Below are 27455 nucleotides of genomic sequence, written 5' to 3' on the forward strand. Positions count from 1 at the left end.
ATAATAATAATAATAATAATAATAATAATAATAATAATAATAATAATAATAATAATAATAATAATAATAATAATTTTATTATATTTATATCATTATTGTAATTATTTTTTAAATAAAATATTCATAATCTATTATTATTATCATCAATATAATATTTATTATTATTATCATTATTTTCAATAAATTATTATTAAATATCTATGAATGTATTACATCTATTGGGAACTGTAGAGCTGCGATACGCCATCTGGTGTCGACCCACTTGCGGTAGCCATTTTTTATTTTGTCTCTGTCTAACATATGTATAAAGAAAGAGACAAAACAGCAAGATGGTTGCCGCAAGTGGGTTCAGGGTTGTGTAGTTACACAAGATTTCGGATCACAATATATTTCAAAAAAAAAATGAATCGAATTTTTTTTATACTTTTTTCCCAATTCAAATTTTCCTTATAAAAAAGTACAAAAAAATTTCGCTAAAAAAAAAATATATATATGTATATATTATAGATAATTAATTAATAACAATTTAATAATAATAATAAAAATAAATAATATATTACATAATTAATTAATAAATATTAAATTGAGAATAATAATAATAATAATAATAGATTATACATTTTATATAAAAAAATAATAACAATAATGATATAAATATATTAAAATTTTTAATATTATAATTATTATTATTATTATTTTTACATACTTAAGTACATTAAGTAAATTAATATTTTTTTTATTAAGAAGCAATATAATTAACAAAAAAAAATAAATTCAATAGTGAAAATAGTTTTATATTGCTTTATTAACGTTTTCTTATTATTAAGCATTTTATATAAGCGCGCTTTTTTTGACCTATAAGAGAGTTGTTGTAGTGCAAGCGCAGTAGCGTTTAGGTAGGATTATTAGCAACTCTGTGTAAAGGTGCTTTTATACCTCCAGTATTTTGGTAAAGCAATTGGCTGAATTGAATTTTCACGGTTGTATCACTGAATTTGATTGGCTCTGACTAATATTCCATTTCCACCGTGAAAATTGAATATTTTTAGAGCCAATCAAATTCAGTGATTCTCCGTGAAAATTCAATTCAGCCGATTGCATTACCAAAATACTGGAGGTATAAAAGCACCTTGAAAATGTAATGAAAAAAAAACCAAGTTATGTAAGCACCTTAACGAAAAGAAAGAAAATTTGTAGAAAAATCTTAAAAATCTCCGAACGAAACATTTGAGACGTTCAAGTATTATAAATTTATTTGCCCAATTTGCATCCTTTTTTTTTCCCCAACTTTGGAAGAACATTCCCATCTCTGACTATATATGACATAAAAAGCGCAGTATTCTGTCGTGTCGTGTCATGATAGAATGTATATTGTACAAATTTACCAATTTACCATGATAAAATAGTTCGTGATAAATGATAAATCAGAAAATTTTATTTAAGGTTAAAGGGGGAAAAAAAAAAGAAAAACTATGTAAATTTTTTCATTACCCATCTCCATTAGGAAAAATGTATTATCGTTGAAAATAAAAACGCGATTGTAAATAATTTGACATTTTCAATCTTTAGTGGAAATTTATTTATTTATTTTTATTTTTTTTTTTTAAGAGAGAAAAAAAAAAAAAAAAAAAAAAATGCCCCACGTTGCAAGAAATTGTCCACACATTGCAAGTCAATGTGATTCGGGAATTATTGAATTAGCAATTTCTTATAAGGATCGTTTTAATAAATGTAGTGATTGTGAAAGTGATGGTCCTAATTTATGGTTATGTCTTTATCATGATTGTCATTGGATTGGTTGCGCTGAGACAAATCCCGATCATAGTTCAATTCATAATCAAAAATTTCCAAATCATTCAATTCATATGAATTTATGTACAAATAGATTTTGGTGTTATTCATGTGGTAATGAAGTATTTGCATGGCAAAATTCAATGTCAATAAAATCGGAATTTAAAAAATTTGCTGGCGATGCATCGTGTATTGAAACAAAATCATCGGATTTACAACGTTTACTTGTTGAAACGTGAGTAAAATTCAATTTTTTTCCGTTTTTTTTTTTTTTTTTTTTTTTTTTATAACAATAGTGATAAATATTTTTTTTTATTGTAAAAAATTAAGAAATCGAATGATACGATTTTTTTGCGATTTTTTTTTTTTACAACTAAAATAACGAAAATTTTTTTTCTTTAAATTAATTAGTTTTAATTTATTCATTTTTATTTAATAAATTATTAATTTAAATTAATTATAAAATTAATTAATAATTATTAATTATTTTTATTAATTAATTATTAAATTATTAATTATTTTTATTAATTAATTATTAAATTATTAATTATTTTTATTAATTAATTAATAGTTAATTTTAAAAACTATTAATTATTTTTCTTAATTAATTAATAATTAATTATTAAATTATTAATTAACTAGCAAAATTAAACGCGCGCAAGCGCGCCAAATTGAGTATTTAATTGTTTGTTATAAAGAAATTAAAGATTAATATTATCAATAATAATTTAATTTATTAGAATATTATTACATATTAAATAATAATAATGAAAATTATATGTTTACAGGCCTCGGATTATACGACTTTTTCCGACTTTTTTTTTCAAAAATACGACTTTTATCGACTTATTTTAATAAAATGCGACATTTTTTATTTTACATTTGAAAAAAAATGTAAATAAAATACATTTTTTTAGTATAAAATTTATATCTTCTTCAGATCTTCTTCAATTCAATTATTTAACAAATTTTCAACTAAAATGATTCTTCACTAAATTAATTATTTTTTATAATTTTAATGAAATACATCATAAATTCAATTATATCAAAATTATTTTTCAATTTAAAATTTTTTATGAAATTTAACAATTGTTTATAATTAAAAAAAAATATATCACAATAAAATTCAATTATTTTCAAAAATCTCAATTCAAAATCAATTCAAATTCAATTATTACCAAAAATTTTAATTCAAAATCAATTAAAATTCAATTATTATCCAAAATAATTTATTATTATCAAAATTTTCAAACAATAATCAACTAAAATTAAATTATTATCCAAAATTTCAATTCAAAATTAAAGAAAATTCAATTATTTTCAAAATTTTCAATTTTAAATCTTTTAAAATTTAATTATTTTCCAAATTTTCTAATTCAAATCAAATAAAATTAAATTATTTTCAAAAATTTTTAATTCAAAATCAATTAAAATTCAATTATTTTTAAAAATTACAAATACAAAATTAAACATAAAATTTACTTATTTTCAAAATTTTTAATTCAGAATCTTTTAAAATTCAATTATTTCCCAAATTTTTAATTTCAAATAAAATAAAATTCAATTATTTTCAAAATTTTCAATTCTAAATCTTTTAGAATTTAATTATTTTCCAAATTTTCTAATTCAAATCAAATAAAATAAAATTATTTTCAAAAATTTTTAATTCAAAATCAATTAAAATTCAATTATTTTTAAAAAATACAATACAAAATTAAAAATAAAATTTAATTATTTTCAAAATTTTTAATTCAAAATCTTTGAAAATTCAATTATTTTCCAAATTTTCAATTTCAAATCAAATAAAATTAAATTATTTTCAAAAATTTCAATTCAAAATCAATTAAAATTCAATTATTTTCTAAAAATTTTAATTAAAAATTAATTAAAATTCAATTATTATACAAAATTTCAATTGAAATTCAATTATTTTCCAAATTTTCAATTCAAAATCTTTTAAAGTTTAATTATTTTCCAAATTTTCCATTTCAAAATCTTAGAAAATTTAATTATTTTCCAAATTTTCAATTCAAAATATTCTAAAATTTAATTATTTTCCAAATTTTCAATTCAAAATATTCTAAAATTTAATTATTTTCCAAATTTTCAATTATTCATTATTCATTATTTAACAAATTTTGAACTAAAATGATTCTTCACTTAATTAATTATTTTTAATAATTTTAATTAAATACATTACAAATTTAATTATATCAAAATTATTTTTCAATTAAAATTTTTTATGAAATTTAACAATTGTTTATAATTTTAAAAAAAAATATCACAATAAAATTGAATTATTTTTTAAAAAATTTCAATTCAAAATAAACTAAAATTCAATTATTACAAAGAAATTTTAATTCAAAATCAAATTAAAAATCCAATAATTATCCAAAATTTTCAATTTAAAATTTTATTATTTACCAAGTTTTCAATTTAAAATGAAATAAAATTCAATTATTTTCTAAAATTTCTATTTAAAATTTTATTATCCAAATTTTCAATCAAAAATGAACTTAAATTAAATTATTATCCAAAATTTCAATTCAAATTCAATTTTTTTCCAAAATTTTCAATTCAAAATGAACTGAAATTAAATTATTTTCCAAATTTAAAATCAAATAAAATTTCATTATTCTAAAAAATTTGAATTCAAAATTAATTGAATTTTCAATAATTTGAATTTAAAAGCATCTAAAATTTAATTATTTCTAAAATTTTCCATCTAAAATTTTTTTGTTGAAATTTAATAATTTCAATTATAACTCTAAGGAAATTCAATTATTTTTAACTATTTTAATAATATTCTTTGAAATTTTAACTATCTGAAACCATTTTTCAATTAAAAATGATTTTCAAATTATTGTATTTTGTCAACATTTTCTAATAAATTTTTAGTGAAATTATCTAAAATTTTAATTACAAAACACTCAAAGTTTCAATTAATTTTAAAAATATCAATTTTAAATCTTTGAAAATTCAATTAAATTTAAAAAATGTTTTCCAAAAATTGTTTGATAAATTATTTTTAGTTCTGTAAATTTTAATAATTGTTTTTGAAAATTAACAATATCTTTTGAAATTTAATAATTTCTAAAAATTTCAACTTTAACCCTTCGAAAAGGATTATTATTAAAAAAAAAATTTTTTTATTTAAAAATCTGTAAAATTTTTTTGTTAAAATAAAAAACAAATCCACTTTTTTTTTGGAATATAAATCGACTAAAACGACTTTTTTGTGTCTTTAAGTTGATTCGAGGCCTGTGTTTTTATAATTAATATTTAATAGATATTCGTTGGCCACCCTGGTACCTTAAAAATTAATTTTGAAAAATAAATTTTTTTCAAATTACTATCTTGTACGAAATTTCCTGGCGCATCTTTTTTGCTCATCATAAATTTTTTGTATTTGTATACAATTTTTGAATGAATATACACGGAAAATTTTTTGGTGCATCAGGTGCGCAATCTATGGTAGAAATGTTGTACTATGGGTTGCAGGCAACTGTTATCCTGATTTGGCGCGTCAGAAGCGCTGTAAGAGACATCAGACGCACTGTACGGGACATAGGTTGCACCAAACTGGGATAACTGATGTCCGTTTTTAAAGTACAAAATTTTTGTAACTAACCAGTACAACCGGTACACCAAAATTTTTTCCGTGTACAAGTTTAAAAAAAATTTCGTTTGGTAAACGTTGTGTACTTTAGCATCGTGAATTGAATTTTCGAATTTGGAATTTTAAAGAAACTTATTTCGAAATTTGGAAACACAATTATACAACTTTGGCAAAAATGAGAAAAACAATTGTCCAAATTTGACACTAATTTTCAAATTAAAAATTTTATAAAATTTGAATAATATTGTTTAAAATTTGAAGAAAAAAAAATTAAGAATATAAAATTACCAAAAAAATTTCAATTCAAAATTCCTTGAGATTCAATTAATTTCCAAAAATTTCTATTTAAAACCTTCAAAAATTCAAAATTTTCAATAATTTTTTTTTTTTTTTTTTTGGAAATTAGTAAAAAAAAAAAAATTTACTAACGGAGCAAAAAATTAAATTATTTTTTAAAAATAAATTTCAATTTCATATACAAGAGAGATTAAAAATAGATAAATTTTTGAAAAATTTTTTTAGAAGAAATTAAATATGTTTTTCTTTTTTTTTTTCTAGATTTTTGGAGAGTAGACGAGATCAGGAATTAAGGGAAAGTCGAATAAATTCTGAGAAAGGTGATGCAAATGATAAATTTTCGCCATCTGATTCACCTGATAGTACTGATTCAGATGATGGTAAAGATTTTTCTGGTAAACCACGTGGATTAGTTGGTTTACAAAATATTGGCAACACTTGTTATATGAATGCGGCATTACAAGCATTGTCAAATGTTCCACCATTGACACAATTTTTTTTGGATTGCACACACATGGCAACTTATATTTCAAAAGATAGAAAACATGGCCTCAGTCTCAGTTATTTGAATCTCGTCAGGGATATGTGGAATCGTAAAAATAGAGGATATGTTGTACCTCATGGGATACTTTCTGGAATTAGAACGGTATAAATAATTAATTAATTCATTCATTCCTTCATTAATTAATCATTAATTTCAAATTTTTTTTTTAAAGAATTTTATTTAGTGATAATTATATTTTTTAAAAAAGAATTTTCAATTATCGAATTAAAATTTATGAGAAAAATCAATTTTTAAAATTCAAATATTTTCTGAATTAAATTAAATTTTTTTTTTTCTAAAATTTAATAAATTTTAGTGAAATTCCAATTTTTATGTAAATTTAATTTTTTTTTAAATTCAATAATTTTTTGAAATTTTATACTTTGGGACATTTTGTAGTTTGGAAAAACAATTTTTGGAAATTTCATACTTTGGGACATTCTGTAGTTTGGAAATTTTTTTTTTTTTGAAATTATATACTCTGGGACATTTTGTAGTTTGGAAATTTTATACTTTGGGACATTTTGTATTTTGGAAAATTTTTTTTGGAAATTTCATACTTTGGGACATTTTGTAGTTTGGAAATTTTATACTTTGGGACATTTTGTATTTTGGAAAAATAAATTTTGGTAATTTCATATCTTGGGACATTTTGTAGTTTGGAAAAATAAAATTTTGGAAATTTTATACTTTGGGACATTTTGTAGTTTGAAAAAAACAATTTTTGAATTTTTTTAATTTGGGACATTTTGTAGTTTGGAAATTTTATACTTTGGGACATTTTGTATTTTGGAAAATTTTTTTTTGGAAATTTCATACTTTGGGACATTTTGTAGTTTGGAAATTTTATACTTTGGGACATTTTGTATTTTGGAAAAATAAATTTTGGAAATTTCATATCTTGGGACATTTTGTAGTTTGGAAAAATAAAATTTTGGAAATTTTATACTTTGGGACATTTTGTAGTTTGGAAAAAACAATTTTTGAATTTTTTTAATCTGGGACATTTTGTAGTTTGGAAAAAACAATTTTTGAAATTTTTTAATCTGGGACATTTTGTATTTTGAAAAAATAAATTTTGGAAATTTCATATTTTGGGACATTTTGTTGTTTGAAAATTTTATTCATTTGGGGACATTTTGTAGTTTGTAAAAATAATTTTTTAGAAATTTTATACATCGCGACAGTTTAGTATTTCTAAATTTTTTTTTTCGGAAAATTTATACTTTGTGTCATTTTTTACTTTTATTTATTTTCTACTTTGAAAAATTAAATTTTGAAAATTTTATACATTTTTTCTAATTATTAAATTATTTTTAATTTAGAAAATTTCAAAAAATTTAATTTTTCCAATCTACAAAATATTCAAAAAAAAAAAAAAAATATATACAAACCTCTCTGTTGTTATACATCCCCTGACGACAGTTCCATTTAGAATAATTTTTCGAAAAATTTCCAATTTTTTTTTTTTTTTTTTTTTGGAAAATCGATACAAAAAAAAAATAGAAGAAAACAATAAAATTATTTCAAATATTTTTATTTCAAAAATTTTGCAAAATTTCAATAATTAAAATTGTTATTTACAATTTAATATTTGAAAATAATTGTATTTTATATATATATATATATATATTTTTTAGGTTCATCCAATGTTTCGCGGTTATCATCAGCACGATACACAGGAATTTTTACGTTGCTTTATGGATCAATTGCATGAGGAATTAAAGGAACATGTTGAAGAGGATAAAGAATTGATATTGCGTTTAAAAAATTTTGGTGAACATTCATCGGACGATGATGAAACAGAAATTGATGGTGGCACTGGTTCAAGTCAATCGGACGCTGAATATGAGACATGTGATTCAGGTGTTAGTGAACAAAGTTCATTGAGCGATGAATGTGAACGTGGTATTAAACGACGTTATTCACGTGTATCGCAAACAGATAAATTGAGAATAAAATTTAATAACAATAATAATAATAATAATAATAGTCGTCTTAATAAAAAAACAAATACAATTGACGATTCATTTTCTCAACAATCATCGCAAAATTCACCAATAAAACATTCAATGAAAAAACAAATTAAAACCAAAAGTATAATAAGCGATACATTTGATGGTAAATTATTAAGTAGCGTTGAATGTTTAACTTGTAATCGTATTTCAACGAGAGTTGAAACATTTCAGGTGAGTTGAAAAAAAAAAAATAATAAAATAAAATGAAATTTAATTTAGTTTTTAAATTAATTTTTGTAATTTTCAGGATCTCTCGCTACCAATACCAAGTAGAGATCATATTGATATGCTTCATCAAGGCTCATTAACACCACAAAAAGCTGGACCATGCTCTGATGTTGTTTATGTGACAAATCAATCGGGTTGGTTCTCATGGTTTTTTCAATGGATGAGATCATGGTTTTGGGGACCAGTTGTAAGTCTTCATGATTGTTTATCAGCATTTTTTAGCGCTGATGAATTAAAAGGTGACAATATGTATAGTTGTGAGAAATGCAATAAACTTCGTAATGGCATTAAATTTTCCAAAGTTCTTGAATTGCCTGAAGTATTGTGCGTTCATTTAAAACGTTTTCGTCATGAATTAATGTTTAGTTCAAAAATAGCAAATTTTGTATCATTTCCACTTGAGGGACTTGATATGAGGCCATATTTACACAAAGAATGTATATCAAATGTTGCAATTTATGATTTAATATCAGTTATTTGTCATCATGGAACAGCTGGCGGTGGTCATTATACATGTTATGCATTAAATCCAATTGTCAGTCAATGGTTTGAATTTGATGATCAATGTGTAACGCAAGTATCACCAGAGACTGTTAGTAATTGTGAGGCGTATGTGTTATTTTATAAAAAATCATCAGCCGAAATGATGCGCTTAAGAGATAAAACAATGGAATTAATGGAAATATCAGCGCGTGAACCATCGGATTTAAATTTTTTTGTCTCACGACAATGGATTAATAGATTTAATACATTCTCAGAGCCTGGATCAATTGATAATTCAGATTTTTTATGTCCACATGGAGGTGTTAATCCAGTTAGAGCGCAATTTGTTGATAAAATTAGTATGCCAATACCGCAAGCTGTTTGGGAATTTCTTTACAGCAAGTAAGTTGGTTTTTTTGTTTTTAATTTAAATTAAAAAATAAATTTGGAAAATAATTGAATTTTAGTTGTTTTTGAATTGAAAATAATTGAATTTCAATTAAAACTTTATAAAATAATTAAATTTTTAATGATTTTGAATTGAAAATGTTTAAAATAATTGAATTTTAGTTAATTTTAAATTAAAAATTTTGAAAATAATTTAATTTCAATTGAAAATTTGAAAAATAATTGAATTTTTTAAAGATTTTAAATTGAAAATTATGAAAATAATTAAATTTTTTGTTTAAATTTGAATTGAAATTTTTAAAAATAATTGAATTTTACGTTATTTTAAATTGAAATTTGGAAAATATTTGAATTTTCATTGATATTGAATTGAAATTTTTAAAAATAATTGAATTTTACGTTATTTTGAATTGAAATTTGGAAAATAATTAAATTTTGGTTGATTTTGGATTGAAAATTTTGAAAATAATTAAATTTTTAATGATTTTGGATTGAAAATGTTTAAAATAATTGAATTTTAGTTGATTTTGTATTGAAAATTTTGAAAATAATAGAATTTTAATTGAAATTTTAGAAAATAATTTAATTTTGGTTGATTTAGAATTGAAAATTTTGAAAATAATTGAATTTCAATTGACATTTGAAAATAATTAAATTTTGTTAGATTTTGAATTGAAAATTTTGAAAATAATTGAATTTTAGTTAAATTTGAAATGAATTTTTTGAAAGTAATTGAATTTTAGTTTATTTTGTATTAAAAAATTTGAAAATAATTAAATTTTTAAATATTTTGAATTAAATTTTGAAAATAATTGAATTTTAATTTATTTTGAATAACAAATTTGGAAAATAGTTGAATTTTAATTGATTTTAAATTGAAATTTTGAAAAAAATATTCAATTTTAGTTGAAATTTGTAAAATAATTAAATTTTGGTTTATTTTGGATTGAAAATTTTGAAAATATTTGAATTTTAGTTGATTTTGAATTGAAAATAATTGAATTTCAATTAAAACTTTATAAAATAATTAAATTTTTAATGATTTTGGATTGAAAATGTTTAAAATAATTGAATTTTAGTTGATTTTGTATTGAAAATTTTGAAAATAATAGAATTTTAATTGAAATTTTAGAAAATAATTTAATTTTGGTTGGTTTAGAATTGAAAATTTTGAAAATAATTGAATTTCAATTGACATTTGAAAATAATTAAATTTTGGTAGATTTTGAATTGAAAATTTTGAAAATAATTGAATTTTAATTGACATTTTGGAAAATAATTGAATTTTAGTTAATTTTGAATTAAAAATTTTGAAAATAATTAAATTTTTAAATATTTTGAATTAAATTTTAAAAATAATTGAATTTTATTTTATTTTGAATAACAAATTTGGAAAATAGTTGAATTTTAATTGATTTTAAATTGAAATTTTGAAAAAAATATTCAATTTTAGTTGATTTTGAATGGAAATTTTAGAAAGTAATTGAAATTTAGTTATTTTTAAATTAAAAATTTTGAAAATAATTAAATTTCAATTTTTGACAATAATTGAATTTTAGTTGATTTTGAATTGAAATTTTTAAAATAATTGAATTAAAATTAAAAATTGGGATAATGATTGAATTTTAGTTGATTATGAATTGTTTTGTTTGAAAATAATTTAATTTTAATTTTTTTTTTAATAAAAAAATTGGAAAATAATTGAATTTTAATTGATTTTGAAATGAAATTTTTTGAAATAAATAAATTAAAATTAAAAATCTGGAAAATGATAGAATTCTAGTTGATTTTGTATTGAAAATTTTGAAGATTATTTAATTTTAATTGATTTTAAATTGAAATTTTTGAAAATAATTGAATTTTAATTTATTTTGTAAATTGAAATTTTGGAGAATTAATGAATTTTAGTTTGATTTTGAATTGAAGATTTTGAAAATAATCGAATTAAATTCAAAAATTTGGAAAATACTTAAATTGCAGTTGATTTTGAATTTAAATTTTTGCAAATAATTAAATTTCAAGTGATTTTGAATTAAAAGTTTTTCGTAATTTTTTTTTCAATTTTTTTTTTTTTTTTTTTTTAAATTATAAACAATTATAAAATTTCATAAAAATATAAATTGAAAAATATTTTAAATTAATTGAATTTATGAAGAATTTCATCAAAATTATTAAAACTAATTAATTTAATGAAGAATTTTAGTTAAAAATTTGTTAATTAAAAAATAAAAAATTTAATTTCAAATAAATACAGAGAATTTTTTTTTAAGAAAAATAATAAAAAAAAATTTTCAAATAATAATTCTGTTTTTTTTTTTTTTTTTAGATTTGGTGGTGGACCAGCGTGTACACATCTTTATGAATGTCCAATTTGTGAAGAAAAACACGAGTCTTTAGAAAAACGTCGACTCTATGAAATGGATATGTTTCATAGATTAAATCATAATTCAGATAATCCAACTGCTGTTTATGCATTGGCAATGGCATGGTTGAGACAATGGCAGAGTTTTGTTAAAAGAAAGGAAATTCAACCGCCAGGACAAATTGATAATAGTTCAATAGTTGTCAATAAAAATGGACAAATTGTCTTAAAAGCAGGTTGGTTAATAATGACAATTTTATTAAAATTAAGATAAATTGAAAATGAAATAAAAATTTGATGTTTCTTTTTTTTTTTCTTTTTTTATTTTTGAATCACTATTCCAATTTCAAATATTACAGGCCTCGGATCGACTTTAAGGGACACAAAAAAAAAAAGTCGATTTCTATTCTAAAGAAAGTCGATTTTTTTTATTTTAACAAAATTTAATTGATTAATAAATATTTTACTTTAAATAACTAATGTTATTAGATATTAAATTCATTTTATTAATTTCTGTAATTAGAATAATTCTTTAATGAATATTATTAAGAAAAAAATTTTTTTTTTCTATTTCATAATCAAACTAAAAGAGACAAATTTTCACAATTTTATTTAATTAGAACAAATTTCTTTAAAAAAAAGAAAAAAAAAATTCTTAAAGTTCCATTTTTTAAATTTTTTCAAGTCTAATTTAAATAATTTATTCGAATTAAAAATTTTGTCATAGTTTTTAGTTTTGATGGTGAAAAAAAATTTCAGGCAATAATTTAATCAGGTTTTATAGATTTTTAAGTAAAAATTTTTTTTTAAAAAATAATTATTTTAGAAGAGTTAAAGTTGAAATTTTGAGAAATAATTGAATTTTAAATGATTTTGTTCATTTTCAGACAATAATTAAATTTTTCAGAACTAAAAATAATTTATCAAAAAAAAATTTTAGATTTTTAATTTAAATTTTTTTGAAGATTTCTGTTTTAAAGAAATTAATTAATTGATAATAATTGAATTTTATTTATTTTTTTTTTTTTTTGAATTGAAATGTTGGAAAAAAATTGAATTTTAGTTTTATTTTAATTGGAAAATTTAAAAATAATTGAATTTCAATTGAAATTTTGTAAAAAAAAAAAATTGCATTTTAGTAGAGTTATAATTGAAATTATTAAATTTCAAAAAAATTTTAGAACGAAAATTTTAAAAATTATTAAATTTTAGAAGCTGTTAAAATGAAATTTTGGAAAATAATTGAGATATAGTTGATTTAGATTGAAAATTTTAATAATTAATTTTGAATTGAAATATTGGATAATAATTGAATTTTCATTGAGTTTGAAGTGAAAATTTTGAAAATAATTGATTTTAAATTGAAATTTCTGAGTATAATTGAATTTTAGTTGTTTTTGATTAAAAATTTTGAAAATAATTGAATTTTAAAAGATTATGAATTTAAATATTGGAAAAGAATTGAATTTTAAAACATTATAAATTAAAAATTTTTGAAAAGAATTGAATTTTATTTGATTTTGAATTGAAAATTTGGAAAATAATTTTATTTTTGTTGATTTTTAATTGAAATTTTAGAAAATAATTGAAATTTAGTTATTTTTAAATTAAAAATTTTGAAAATAATTAAATTTCAATTGAAATTTTTGAAAAGAATTTAATTTTAGTTAATTTTGAATTGAAAATTTTGAAAATAATTGAATTTTAATGGACATTTTGGAAAATAATTGAATTTTAGTTAATTTTGAAAATAATTGAATTTTAAAAGATTAAAAATTAAAAATTTTCGAAAAGAAATGATTTTCATTTTAAGAATGATTATTTGATTTTGAATTGATAATTTGAAAAATAATTAAATATTAGTTGATTTCGAATTGGACATTTTGAAAATATTTGAATTTTAATTGACATTTTGTAAAATAATTGAATTTTAAAAGATTATAAATTAAACATTTTTGAAAAGAATTGAATTTTATTTGATTTTAAATTGAAAATTTGGAAAATAATTAAATTCTAAAAGATTTTGAATTAAATTTTTTGAAAATAAATGAATTTTAGTTGATTTTGGATTTAAAAATTTGAAAAATAATTGTATTTTTGTTGATTTTGAATTGAAATTTTAGAAAATAATTGAAATTTAGTTATTTTTAAATTGAAAATTTTGAAAATAATTAAATTTCAATTGAAATTTTTGAAAACAATTGAATTTTAATTGACATTTTAGAAAATAATTGAATTTTAGTTAATTTTGAATTGAAAATTTTTAAAATAATTGAATTTTAGTTGATTATGAATTGTTTTGTTTAAAAATAATTGAATTTTAATTAATTTTGAAATGAAATTTTTTAAATAAATAAATTAAAATAAAAAATCTGAAAAATGATAGAATTCTAGTTGATTTTATATTGAAAATTTTGAAGATTATTTAATTTTAATTGATTTTAAATTGAAATTTATGAAAATAATTGTATTTTAATTTATTTTGTAAATTGAAATATTGGAGAATAATTAAATTTTATTTTGATTTTGAATTGAAAATTATGAAAATAATCGAATTAAATTCAAAAATTTGGAAAATACTTAAATTGCAGTTGATTTTGAATTGAAATTTTTTGCAAATAATTAAATTACAAGTGATTTTGAATAAAAAATTTTTGGTAATTTTATTTTCAATTTTTTTTTTTTTTTTTTTTTTTTTTTTAATTATAAACAATTATAAAATTTCATAAAAATCTAAATTGAAAAATAGTTTAAATTAATTGAATTTATGAAGAATTTTATTAAAATTATTAAAACCAATTAATTTAGTGAAGAATTTTAGTTAAAAATTTGTTAAATAATTGAAATAAAGAAAATCTGAAAAAAAATCCGGATTGAACGCCAAAAAAAATGTATTTTGTTTAAAAAAAATTTTTTTTTCTTTCAAAAAAAAATGTAAAAAAAAAGATTCAAAAACGTCGCATTTTACTAAAATAAGTCGAAAAATTGTATAATCTGAGGCCTGACATTATTTCCCTATTTTAATGTCCTTTAAAATAGACAAAAAAAAAAAAAAAAAATCTCCAAAATATTGAAAAACAATTTTACGTTCTATTTGTTTTTTCAATTTTTATCTTTAGGATCCGACTATGGACAAATTCCCGAGGAATTATGGCAATTTTTATTAAACATTTATGGCGGTGGTCCTGAATTAATGTTACATTGTCAACGTCCAATTCCACAAACAACATCGGTCCATGAATTTCCCGATTTGTCAAATTTAAAGCGCTCTGAGGCTAAATCAAATAAAATAAGCGCGACAAAAAGTGCTGAAACTATTTTACAACAAGACAATGCAATTGAAAATTTAACATCGGAAAATGATTTTCATCAATGGTTACGTGAAGCCGCACTTAAACCACTATAAAGAAAATAATTAATTCCCAAAAGAAAATAAAAAAAAAAAAAAAAATTGAAAGTTGATCTTTCAAATTACAAAATTAATTCAGAAAAAAAAGAAGTATTTTATTGAAAATATAGAATCTAAGTAGGTCCATTGTGTACAAAGTTTTTTTTTTTTTGGGGGGGGGAAAGAATATTCTATTTTACAGTTATTTGAGGATCCTTTTCTTTCTTTTTCTTTTTCTAATATCATTCAAAAAAAAAAAATTTTCTGAGTTATCTGTGATGGAAAAAGAAAAATTTTCTTTCTCAGAATAATTTCTCTATTTTTTTTTTTATTTATGAATGATTGGCATTTATTATTATAATTATTATTATTATTATTATTATTATTATTTGTGCGAAGAAAAGAGGGAACTCAAGACTGACGATTCGCAGTTAAATCACATTTAATTAGCATTTCGGTGAAAGCACCAAAAAAAATATATATATATATATTTTATCTTAATACTAAAATACAACGAATCTGCCAAAAAAAAAAAAAAAAAATTCATTTTTTTTTTTTTTTTTTGACAAATTCTCAAAGAGAAGAAAAAAAAGAATTGACATCATTCCTTTCGTGTTGTTATTTAATTGTTAAGTGATTTTTTGAATGTAAATTTTTGTAATTAAAATTAATTACTATAGTTTGTAAATTTTTAAAGAATTTCATCATTTGATTGACTAATTGATAATCCAGTGTCATTTTTCTTTTTTTACACTGTATGACTTTTTTTCTTTTAAAAAATAATTTTAATGGGAGAATGTTTATGGGACACAAAAAAAAAGGTTTAATTTTGTTTGAAAAAAAAAAAAAAAATAAATTTGAGAGCAAAATGTAAGATACTTAGATAAATAAAAAAAAAAGAAAATTGGTTTCTTTATTTATTATATATGATAAAAAAAAAACTCTTCTTCTTTGTAAATTCCTAACATTTATTTTTACAAACAGAAATCGATTTTTTGTAAATTATAAATTTTTTCAAAATTCGAAATTTTTTTCTTTCAAATCAGGGAAAAATAAATTCAAATTTTTGTAGCAACTCTGATGAAAAAAAAAAACAATTTCATTTATTTTATAATAAAAATTTTTTAAATTAATATTTAATTCAATTTTTTAATTAAACTAAATTATTAACTAAATTTTTATTTAAAAGAAGAAAAAGCAGCGCATGCGTTTTTTATTTTTTTTTTTGAGAAAAAGAGGAAAGTACGCGCAAGACTGAAAATGAGAAAGCATCTCTCTCCCTCCCCCCCCTCTCTCTCTCTCTCTCTCGTTCGTGTGGATTTCGGTCGCATTGATCGACGCTCCGAGGGATGTTACCCATTCTGATCTCAACCCCTGTAACCACCATCCACCCCAGTCAATGCCGCGATTAAAAATTTTCAATTCTGATTATTTAGAACATAGAACGTAGAAAAAGAAAGAAGAAGAAGAAAAAAAATGCGATTATTTCGCTCATATTTTTAGCTAGTATTTTTTTTTCGATTCAAACAAAATATTTTGCATAGAATTTTTTTTCTAAATCCCCAAAAAAATCTTTTCTTTTCTCGCGCAAGTGCCTCAAAAAAAAAAAAAAAGAAATTCAGTTTCATCAAAAAGCGAGTGATCATCGTATTTCTGACAATAAATTTAAAAAAAAAATCATCGAATATTTGGTAATTAATTTTTATTAATTATTATATTATTATTATTATTATTATTTTGCTAAATGTGAAAATTATTTTTTTTCTCCAAGGACTATTTCTCAAGAGGCGAAGGCCATTTTCTATATTGGATTATTGAATTTCATTCAATTTCTAATGATGTTTTTTTTTTATTATAATTATAATTCTTTAATTTAAATTTTCATTTAATTAATTTTTCATTTAGGAAAATAATAATTAAAATTTTTGTAATTATTTAATAAATTTGATTTAAAAAAAAAAAATTCATTAATAAAAATAAATATATAATTATTATTATTTCCCTGGGGGAAAAATTAATAATTAATATTAAATATATATTTTTGTATAAATGAATTTTTTTTTTAAATTTAATAATTAAGGGCAAATTTTTGTATAGTAAAAAAAGATTTTTTTTGTTTAAATTTTCTGTATTTTTAATTTAATATAAAAAATATGTCGATTGATTATTTTTAGAATAATTAAAAAAAAAAAAATTTTTTTTTTAATTTTTCCTTATCGAAATAAATTAAAAAAATTTTTTTTTCCCTTAGCAAAAATTTTATAAGTAAAAGAGAAAATTTTCATTTTTTTCTTTCGATTAGACAATGGCGTACTTTAGAGGTGTCTTTATTCCCTCATTGACTGCAACTGTAAATGTAGCATGGGAAACAATAAAGGCAAAATGGCCAGAAAATAGTCCATGTATGGAAATAATTCGCGGTGCTGGCGGCAGTGGTGAAACACGAGGTACTTCCGGTAATTTTCGATCATTTAATGAGGGTGAAAATACTGAAATGACCACAATGAAAGGTCAAGAGCAATATGGTGAACAAGGAATTGCTGAGGATTCCTTCAGCTATCAAAGAAGCAGGTAAAAAGAAAAATTATTAAATAATAAAATTTATTTTTTATTTTTTTAATTTTGCAAAAAAAAAATGAACTATTTTTCGTAAAATTTAAATAATTTTATGAAGGCGAAAAAAAATTATTAATTTATAATTAATTATTATTAAAAAATATTATTAATAATAAATAATTAAATAATAATTATTAATAACTGATAATTAAATAAGAATTATTAATAATTATTTATTAGGTATTTAATTATTAATTATTTAATTATTAATGATTAATTATTAATTATTATTTTGCCTTCTTAAATAATTTTTTTAGAGCGCGTTACATATTTAATAAATTCTGTTAAATAATAATAATAATAATAATGATAATAATTCTGAAGAAATAAGCCTACGAAAAAAATTATAGGTTATGTTCATGATAGTTTTATTTTAAAAAAAAATTAATTTTTATTAAAAGTTCCTATTTTAATTATGTAAATTCAAAAACAGGTTTTATTTTCTAAGTAATAAAGATAATTTTTTTTTTTGATCCTATTTGTGTATTTTTACTCCAAACTATCATAAACATAACCTATAATATTTTTTTTTGCTTCTTAGATTCCTTTCTTCACACAGCACTTTTAAAACTTTTTTTGAAAATATTTGACGCACTGTGAAAAAATGTATCTAAGAACCAAAAAATTATAGGTTATGTTTATTATTTGTTTTATTAAAAAAAATTATTATTACTAACAGTTCCTTATTTTAATTATGTAAACAGTTAATTTAATAACTTTTCAATAACAGTTTTTAGTTTCTATGTAGGAAACATTTTTTTTTCCTATTTGTGTATTTTTACTTAAAACGATCATAAACATAACCTATAAATTTTTTTTTGCTTCTTAAGTTCTTTTCTTCACACAGCAGTTTTAAAATTTTTTTTGAAAATATTTGACGCACTCTGAAAAAAATGTATCTAAAAACCAAAAAATTATAGGTTATGTTTATGATTGTTTTATTAAAAAAAATTATTATTACTAACAGTTCCTTATTTTAATTATGTAAACAGTTAATTTAATAACTTTTCAATAACAGTTTTTATTTTCTATGTAGGAAACATTTTTTTTTCCTATTTGTGTATTTTTATTTAAAACGATCATAAACATAACCTATAAATTTTTTGTTGCTTTGGTTTTTTTTCAAAGCATATCACAAATAAAAAAAAATATTTGAAATTTTTTTGAAAATATTTGACGCACTCTGAAAAAAATGTATCTAAAAACCAAAAAATTATAGGTTATGTTTGTGATAGTTTTATTTTAAAAAAATAATTATTATTATTAACAGTTCCTTATTTTAATTATGTAAACAGTTAATTTAATAACTTTTCAATAACAGTTTTTATTTTCTATGTAGGAAACATTTTTTTTTCCTATTTGTGTATTTTTATTTAAAACGATCATAAACATACCCTATAAATTTTTTGTTGCTTAGGTTTTTTTTTTCACAGCATATCACAAATAAAAAAAAATATTTGAAAATATGTGACGCAGTTGTGAAAAAATGGAACTAAGAAGCAAAAAAATTATAGGTTATGTTTATGATTGTTTCGAGTAAAAATACAAAAAAAGGGAAACTAACCTCATTGTAAATAATAATTGATATTTAAGTCTTCATTACATTTAGAATAATTAATAAAAAATGTTGTTTTCATTAAATATTAATAAAATAATTAAAAATGTTGTAATCAAATACAGAACGATCATAAACATAACCTATAATTTTTTTCTGTTTTAAATCCCTTTTTTCAGGGCGTCATTTCTATTTTGTATTTAAATTTCGTTTAAAAATCAATAAATTCACTAATTTTGCTAAAAAAATTTTGTTTATTTTTCTTTTTTCTTTCACTTGTTTCAGTGATAAAATTAGAACCGGAAGTATCAGTAGTGGAGGTTTCAGTGATTATGACGAAGGTGGTGGTGGTGAATTTGGTGGTTCGGGGGTGAAGATCAACGAATGGCAGGCTGCTTATAATGTCACCAATGCCATACAGGTAAAATAAAATTTCAAAATCGAATTATATAGGTATTTTTAAAAATTAAATTATAATTTTAAAATAGAATTCTGTTTTATTTTTATTAATTTTGTTAATATAATTTAAAAAAAAATAAATTATAAAAAAAAAAATTTTCAATTATTTCAGGGAATGTTCATCGTTTCCCTTCCATTTGCCGTACTTCGCGGTGGTTATTGGGCAATTGCAGCCATGATTGGTGTGGCGCACATTTGCTGTTACACAGGTAAAATTTGAAATTCAAAATAATTTCTAATACGCCAAATGGCGGATTGTATGATGCGAATGCTCCACAAAATTTGTGGAACACGAGATTGAGATTGAAATTCTGTCTAAAATGTATTAAAAAAAAATGATAAAATTGATAGTATAATTATTATAATCAATAAGTTTTATGCATTTTAAGATAATAATTGTTAAATAATTATAAAAATTTAATGTTGTTATTAATTTCAATCTATTAAAATTTATTATCAACATTTGTCGATAAAATCAATACAGCCACGCTTTTTATCAAGTAGGTGGCAGCACTCTTTTTTTCTTTTCTTTAAATTTTTTTTTATTAAAAGCAAAATTCTTATTTGTTAAACGAAAATATTGGTAAAAAAAATGTATTATTTTATCAAAAAAATTAATATTTTAATAAAAAAATATTATTGAAAGAAATGAATTTTTTTATCCAAAAAAAAGGTGAAAAATATTCATTTTTTTAACTGTAGTAGATTGAAATTAATAACAACATTAAATTTTTATAATTATTTAACAATAATCATCTTAAAATGCATAAAACTTATTGATTATAATAATTATACATCAATTTTGTTATTACGAGAGAAGTGGAAAATCTGCATAACCCTGGAGGCCTACTTCCAAGTTAGATAGCGTACTCTCAGGTTATGTGGGGATGACTGCTTTTGTTCTGGCCGACCCACTAAAAACCACACCCTTTTTGGGACTTCAACTCCATTGATGGAACTGCTTTAAGCTTTATACATAGCCAGTGAAAGTCTTCTTACTTTTGCTCTCTGTCCTAAATCCTTAACTGAGTGCCAGGGAACGAAGAAGGAAAGCGTCTGCTTCTATTTTAAAACAATAAAAATACTGTCCGAAACAACCATGACCTGACAACGCTTGTGTAAGGTAGTAGCCAACTTCAGAATTGCGCTTATCGTCGTGCTCAAGGCCGACTGGGATGTCTGGGTCTTTAAGGATTATAACTCCCGATCTTAAAATAAGCATATCTACCCCCTAACGAAAGAACTACCGACATGTTGAAACGGCGGCGATTTGGCAAGTCGCCTCGCTACCGATGGGGAAAGAGGAGGAAAAATTGCCGATGTAAGGTCCTTAAGAACCAAAACGGCGAAGAAGACCGGGTGCCCTTCCAGGAGGGGACGGTTAGCATTGATTCCCTTCGCCCATGCAAGTAGAACTTGAGCGGATAAAGGGGAACCAGCGGGGACCTCGTGGAGGTTCCGTCTTCGAGCTAATCTCCACCAGCCGATGGTCTGGTAGGTCACACACACACACTGATACAATAGGGTGCCCAATGAAATGGCGGAACGGTTAGTAACATTCATCTTGGACCCGATAACACTCCAACAGGAGGGGGCGTGAGTTAGCGAGGACAAGAATCTTGCACTTCCAACGGGGACCACGTGGAACATCCGCTCCCAGATCGAAGTATCAGACCGCAGTCTGAAACCACAATGGTCTCACCCTGCCTCCGGACGAGGAGGCGAACTGCGTTCAAATTTCCCTCTTTAGTCGCCTCGAGCGACACCTGATGGGATACGGGAAGACAAGTTTTCCGGTCGGACTTCCACTGTCAACAGGCACAGGGAGGGTTCCATTTCACATGGTGAACACGTGGCAGGCGTAGTGCGTTCATACATCATCGGTAATGTCTCATCTCAGCGTCTCCTTTGAAGCGGTACTTAGCTAAATGGGTAAAACCCTCCGCACCCCTTTTAGTCGCCTTTTACGACATGCAGTGGGCTACAGGCGTTCTATTCTAAAGCGCCACGGCGAAGTAGTTAACTTCACAGTGTTTCCTATCTAACCATGTGGCGTGGAGGGAAATCAGGCGGTAGGTCCACCTACCTTTAGACTCCCAATCCCATCTCTCCTGCCATTTCTGAACGAGTCTACTTCTGGACTCTCTGTGATGGAAGATCTCCTTCCTTTCCATCGTCAATAAATCCATTGGCGGTAATCCAGCGAGTACCATAACAGCGCAAGTAGACACCGTTCTGAAGCCTGACACAATTCTCCGTGCCGGGTCTTTCTGAACCGCGAGGAGTCTGTCAGAGATGCTGTGGAACTTTAGGGCCGAAGCCTAAACAGGGGGCAGCATAAAGCTGCTTTGATTGAACCACAGTCGCCACTAATCTACGTTTCTTTTCCCTGGGGCCACCGATATTGGGCATCATCCTCGAAAGGTTTCCCATGCATTCGGTGGTTTGGAGTGACGAGATGTTAATATGTTGTCCGAAATTCAAACGTTTGTCCAACGTCACTTCCAGGTACTTCAGTTTTGTTCCCCATGAAACTACAGATCCTCCAATTTCCAACCGCGGGAATCGGAAGTCTCTCCGATCTGTGATGAGCCTCGGTTTTCTCGACAGCCATTTTCAGACCATGTCAATTCAACCAAGACCCCATTCGTCGAAGACTATCATCGAGTTTTATTTGTAAAAGATTTATCTCGTCCGCACAGCATACCAAAAGCACGTCATCCGCAAACCCGATTAGAAACGTATCTTCCAATAAGTCCAACCTCAGGAAACCATCATACCTGACGTTCGCATCATACAATCCGCCAGGGCGTACTTTAAAAAATAAAAATAATTAATGGAAATAATTCCCTTGTAGAAAAAAAAGGGTGGCTAATAAAATTTTGTTTCTCTCTCTGTTTTTTTTTCAAAAGGTAAAATTTTAGTTGAATGTCTTTATGAATTGGATCCAACAACAGGTCAACGTGTAAGAGTACGTGATTCATATGTGGCAATAGCAAAAGAATGCTTTGGACCACGTTGGGGTGCACGTGCTGTTAATATTGCACAAATAATTGAACTTTTAATGACATGCATTCTTTATGTTGTTGTTTGCGGTGATTTAATGGTGGGAACATTTCAAGAGGGTGCATTAGATACACGAAGTTGGATGATGTTAATTGGAATATTTCTTATTCCATTGGGTTTTCTTAAATCTTTACATCATGTTTCGGTATTGAGTTTTTGGTGTACAATTGCACATCTTTTTATTAATGCAATTATATTTGGTTATTGTCTATTGGAAATTGGCGATTGGGGATGGTCAAAAGTAAGATGGAGTATTGATATGAAAAAATTTCCAATATCATTGGGTGTTATTGTATTTAGTTATACATCGCAAATATTTCTTCCAACACTTGAGGGTAATCTTATTGATCGTTCAAAATTTGAATGGATGTTAAATTGGAGTCACATTGCGGCGGCAGCATTTAAATCGTTGTTTGGTTGGATTTGCTTTATGACTTTTCAGGTAATTTTTTTAAATTAATTTATTGAATGAAAAAAAAAAATTATTAAATTGTTGATTGAAATAAAAATTTTACGAGGCAAATTAGTTTAACTAAAGATTTCTAAAATACAATTATTTCTAAATTTTGCATCAAAAATTTTCTTTTAAAACTCAATTATTTCTATATTATTTTTTAACTTAAATTTCTTTTTGAATTAATTATATATTGAATTTTATCTGATTCGAATTTTTAAATAACAGAAATTTTAATTCACTGAATTTCTAATTTTTTATTGATAATGATCATTTTATTGATGGTGACAAATTACATCGGAAATAACTATTCCGCAGTTTCTGGGTCTGAAAAAATTCAAAATTTTGTTAATTATTAATTACATTTTGAATTGTTTAATTAAAAAAAAAATCCTTAAAAGTCGTCGTAAAATTTTTATTTCAATCAATATTAATGAAAATGAATGTAAAACAAACTAAATTAATTTTTTTTTTAAATTTTAACTAAGGCCTTGGATTACAGGACTTTTTCGACTATTTCCGACTTTTTTTCAAAAATACGACTTTTTTCAAATTATTTTAATAAAATACGACTTATTCGACTTTTTTTACATTTAAAAAAAATCTTTTTAAAATAAAATACATTTTTTTTAGTATAAAATGCAGATCATCTTCAGATCTTTTTTATTTCAATTATTTTACAAAATTTTGAACTAAAATTCTTCATTAAATTAATTATTTTTATTCATTTTAATAAAATTCATATAACAAATTCAGTTATTTCAAATTATTTTTTAATTAAAATTTTTATGAAATTTAACAATTGTTTATAATTTTAAAAAAATAACAAATAAAATTACAAAAAATTTTTAATTCAAAATCAATTAAAACACAATTATTATTCAAAATTTCAATTCAAAATTAATTATTATCAAAATTTTCAATCAAAAATCAGCTAAAATTAAATTATTATCTAAAATTTCAATTCAAAATCAAAGAAAATTTAATTATTTTCAAAATTTTTAATTCAAAATCTTTTTAAAATTTAATTATTTTTCAAATTTTTCTATTTCAAATCAAATTTAATTAATTTAAAAAATTTTTAATTCAAAAACAATTAAATTTCAATTATTTCACAAAATTTTAATTCAAAATTAATTAAAATTCAATTGTTATACAAAATTTCAGTACATAAATTATTTATTATCCAAATTTTCAATAAAAATCTACTAAAATTTAATTATTATCCAAAATTTCAATTCAAATTCAGTTATTTTTAAAAATTTCAATTCAAAATCAATGAAAATTTAATTATTTTCAAAATTTTCAATTCAAAATCAATGAAAATTTAATTATTTTCAAAATTTTCAATTCAAAATCTTTTAAAATTTAATTATTTTCAAAATTTTTTCAATTTAAAATCTTTTAAAATCCAATTATTTTCAAAAATTTCAATTCAAAATCTTTTAAAATTTAATTATTTTTGAAAGTTTCTATTTCAAATAAAATTAAATTAATTTAAAAAATTTTTAATTCAAAATAAATTAAAATTCAATTATTTTTAAAAATTTTCAATTGAAATTTAAACATAAAATTTAATTATTTTCATAATTTTCAATTCAAAATTTTTTAAAATTTAATTATTTTTCAAATTTGAATTTAAAATCAAATAAAATTTAAATTATTTTAAAAAATTTTTAATCCAAAATCAATTAAAATTCATAATTTTTAAAAATTTCAATTCAAAATCAAAGAAAATTTAATTATTTTCATAATTTTTAATTCAAAATCTTTTAAAATTTAATTATTTTCCAAATTTTCAATTTAAAATCAATTAAAATTGAATATTTTTTCAAATTTTCAATTTCAAATCAAATAAAATTAAATTATTTTCAAAAATTTCAATTCAAAATCAATTAAAATTCAATTATTTCCCAAAATTTTAATTCAAAATCAATTAAAATTCAAATATTATACAAAATTTTCATTCAAGATTAGTTATTATAAAAATTTTCAACTATAAATCAACTAAAATTTTATTAGTATCCAAAATTTCAACTAAAATTGTATTATTATCCAAAATTTCAACTAAAATTGTATTATTATCCAAAATTTCAATTGAAATTCAATTATTTTCAAAAATTTGAATTTAAAAGCTTTTTGAAATTTAATTATTTCTAAAATTTTCCATTGAAAAATTTGTTTGAAATTTAATAATTTTAATTATAACTCTCAATGGAAATTCAATTATTTTTTTAACTATTTTTATAATATTCTTTGAAAATTCAACTATTTAAAATCATTTATCAATTAAAAATGTTTATCAAATTATTGTATTTTTGTTCGCAATTTCTAATAAATTTTTTTTTAGTGAAATTATCAAAAAAAAGTTTTAATTAAAAATCACTTAAAGTTGAATTAATTTAAAAAAATCTCAATTATAAATCTTGTGAAAATTCAATATTAAAAAAAAATGTTATCCAAAAATTATTTGATAAATAATTTTTTTTTTAGTTCTGTAAAATATTTAATTATTGTCTGAAAATTAACAAAATCTTTTGAAAATTCAATTATTTTTAAAAATTTCAACTATAACCCTTCAAAAAGTATTATTATTTAAAAAAAAATTTTTTTTTTTTTTATTTAAAAATCTAAAATATTTTTTTTAAAATAAAAAAAAAATCGAATTTTTCGTTTTTTTTGAATATAAATCGACTAAAACGACTTTTTTTTTTGTTTCCTTTAAGTCGATCCGAGGCCTGTAATTTTTTAATTTAATTTTTTCCAATTAACTATTTTTCAAATTATTTATTTATTTTTTTCTGTCATTTTTAGGATGATACACAGCAGGAGATAACAAATAATTTACATTCAACGGGATTTAAAGGATTGGTTAATACATGTCTTGTGGTAAAGGCAGTACTTTCATATCCATTGCCATATTATGCTGCGTGTGAATTACTTGAGAGGGCATTTTTTCGCGGTAGACCAAAAACAATATTCCCCACAATATGGACAGTTGATCGCGAATTAAAAGTATGGGGTTTAGCATGGCGAATTGGAGTTATTTTATTTACAATATTTATGGCCGTTTTTATACCACATTTTGGTATATTAATGGGCTTTATTGGCTCATTTACAGGGACAATGTTATCATTTATTTGGCCATGTTATTTTCATTTAAAATTAAAAAGAAATTCCATGGATATGGGTGCGGCGGCTTACGATTGTTTTGTTATATTTTTGGGCGTTCTCTTTGGTGTTATTGGAGTTTATGACTCGGGTAGTGCATTAATCGAAGCTTTTGAAATTGGTTTACCATTTTAAAAAAATTTTTTTTAAAAAAAAAAATTTTTTTAAGAATTTCTAAATTTTTTTTTCAAAATTTTGAATTTCAAAAATTTTTTGCGCAGTTTTTTTGTTTTTAAATATGATGAGAAACGTGACAATATGAAAACTAATTTTTAAGAATCAATGTCTTCCACTGTTAGAAAGAAAAAAAAAAAAAAAAATGAAAAATAGTAATTAATATACAAGAAACTTATACAAGTTAACTATTGTTACGTAGGTTCTGGATTTTATAATTGGATTAAGAAAAAAACTCATCATTTTTATATATAAAATAATATATATATGTGTGTGAGTTAATTTTTAACGTCATGGAATTTTAGAAAAAGGGAAAAAATTCGAAATTTCAAATTTTTTTTTCCACAATTTACAATTCTGACAATAATTATCATTTTTTTTTAGGAAAAATTTTTTGCAGTTTCGAATTTTTTTTTTTATTAAATTTCCTCGATATTGACGTGTATAAATATAAATATCATGAAAGAAAAAAAAAAGTACAATTAAGTACGAATAATAATAATAATAATAATAATAATTAGTCGAATCGAATGTCTTCCAAAGTCTCTATAATTATTATACAAGACGATACAAAAAATAATAATTGTAGATCTCATATCAAAAAAAAAAAAAAAGCTATATTAAAAAATGTAGCTTGTAGCGAACTAAAAGTGCAAAAAAAAATGCTCCTCTAAATTTTAATTTATAAATAAATTAAATTTATAAATAAATTGAATTTATAATTAAATTTATAAATAAATTAAATTTATAATTAAATTTATAATTAAATTTATAATTAAATTTATAATTAAATTTATAATTATATTAAATTTATAATAAAAA

The 27455-nt window shown here is 21.7% G+C and overlaps 2 protein-coding genes across 2 annotated transcripts; both read left to right on the plus strand.

Annotated features, from left to right (window-relative positions):
• The first annotated feature begins 1332 nt into the window (after positions 1–1332).
• On the plus strand, positions 1333–15710 carry LOC127290053 (ubiquitin carboxyl-terminal hydrolase 20). The gene is made up of 6 exons (XM_051318430.1): positions 1333–2026; positions 5969–6353; positions 7892–8440; positions 8517–9382; positions 11715–11986; positions 14870–15710. Exons 1-6 carry the CDS (start codon positions 1635–1637, stop codon positions 15154–15156), a joined length of 2751 nt encoding a protein of 916 aa, XP_051174387.1. The 5' UTR covers positions 1333–1634; the 3' UTR covers positions 15157–15710.
• Positions 15711–16448: 738 nt separating this feature from the next.
• Positions 16449–27320, plus strand: LOC127290131 (vesicular inhibitory amino acid transporter). Its single transcript, XM_051318519.1, has 6 exons — positions 16449–16829; positions 17441–17709; positions 19595–19730; positions 19881–19977; positions 22681–23276; positions 26103–27320. The coding sequence occupies exons 2-6, from the start codon at positions 17444–17446 to the stop codon at positions 26592–26594; spliced, it is 1587 nt and encodes a 528-aa protein (XP_051174476.1). The 5' UTR covers positions 16449–16829; positions 17441–17443; the 3' UTR covers positions 26595–27320.
• The last annotated feature ends 135 nt before the right edge of the window (positions 27321–27455 follow it).

Source organism: Leptopilina boulardi, unplaced genomic scaffold (genome assembly GCF_019393585.1).
Source record: "Leptopilina boulardi isolate dan_hultmark-lab unplaced genomic scaffold, ZJU_Lbou_2.1 LbouV2_55, whole genome shotgun sequence".
NCBI classification, from domain to species: Eukaryota; Metazoa; Arthropoda; class Insecta; order Hymenoptera; family Figitidae; genus Leptopilina; species Leptopilina boulardi.

What these genes read in the sequence shown, in the direction of transcription:
- LOC127290053 (XM_051318430.1), top strand. Translation starts at nt 1,635, where the DNA reads ATGCCCCACGTTGCAAGAAATTGTCCACACATTGCAAGTCAATGTGAT. An exon ending in CGAGAGTTGAAACATTTCAG is followed by an intron (nt 8,441 to 8,516) that starts GTGAGTTGAAAA and finishes TGTAATTTTCAG; the next exon opens with GATCTCTCGCTACCAATACC. An exon ending in TGGGAATTTCTTTACAGCAA is followed by an intron (nt 9,383 to 11,714) that starts GTAAGTTGGTTT and finishes TTTTTTTTTTAG; the next exon opens with ATTTGGTGGTGGACCAGCGT.
- LOC127290131 (XM_051318519.1), top strand. Translation starts at nt 17,444, where the DNA reads ATGGCGTACTTTAGAGGTGTCTTTATTCCCTCATTGACTGCAACTGTA. An exon ending in ATGTCACCAATGCCATACAG is followed by an intron (nt 19,731 to 19,880) that starts GTAAAATAAAAT and finishes CAATTATTTCAG; the next exon opens with GGAATGTTCATCGTTTCCCT. An exon ending in TTTGCTTTATGACTTTTCAG is followed by an intron (nt 23,277 to 26,102) that starts GTAATTTTTTTA and finishes TGTCATTTTTAG; the next exon opens with GATGATACACAGCAGGAGAT.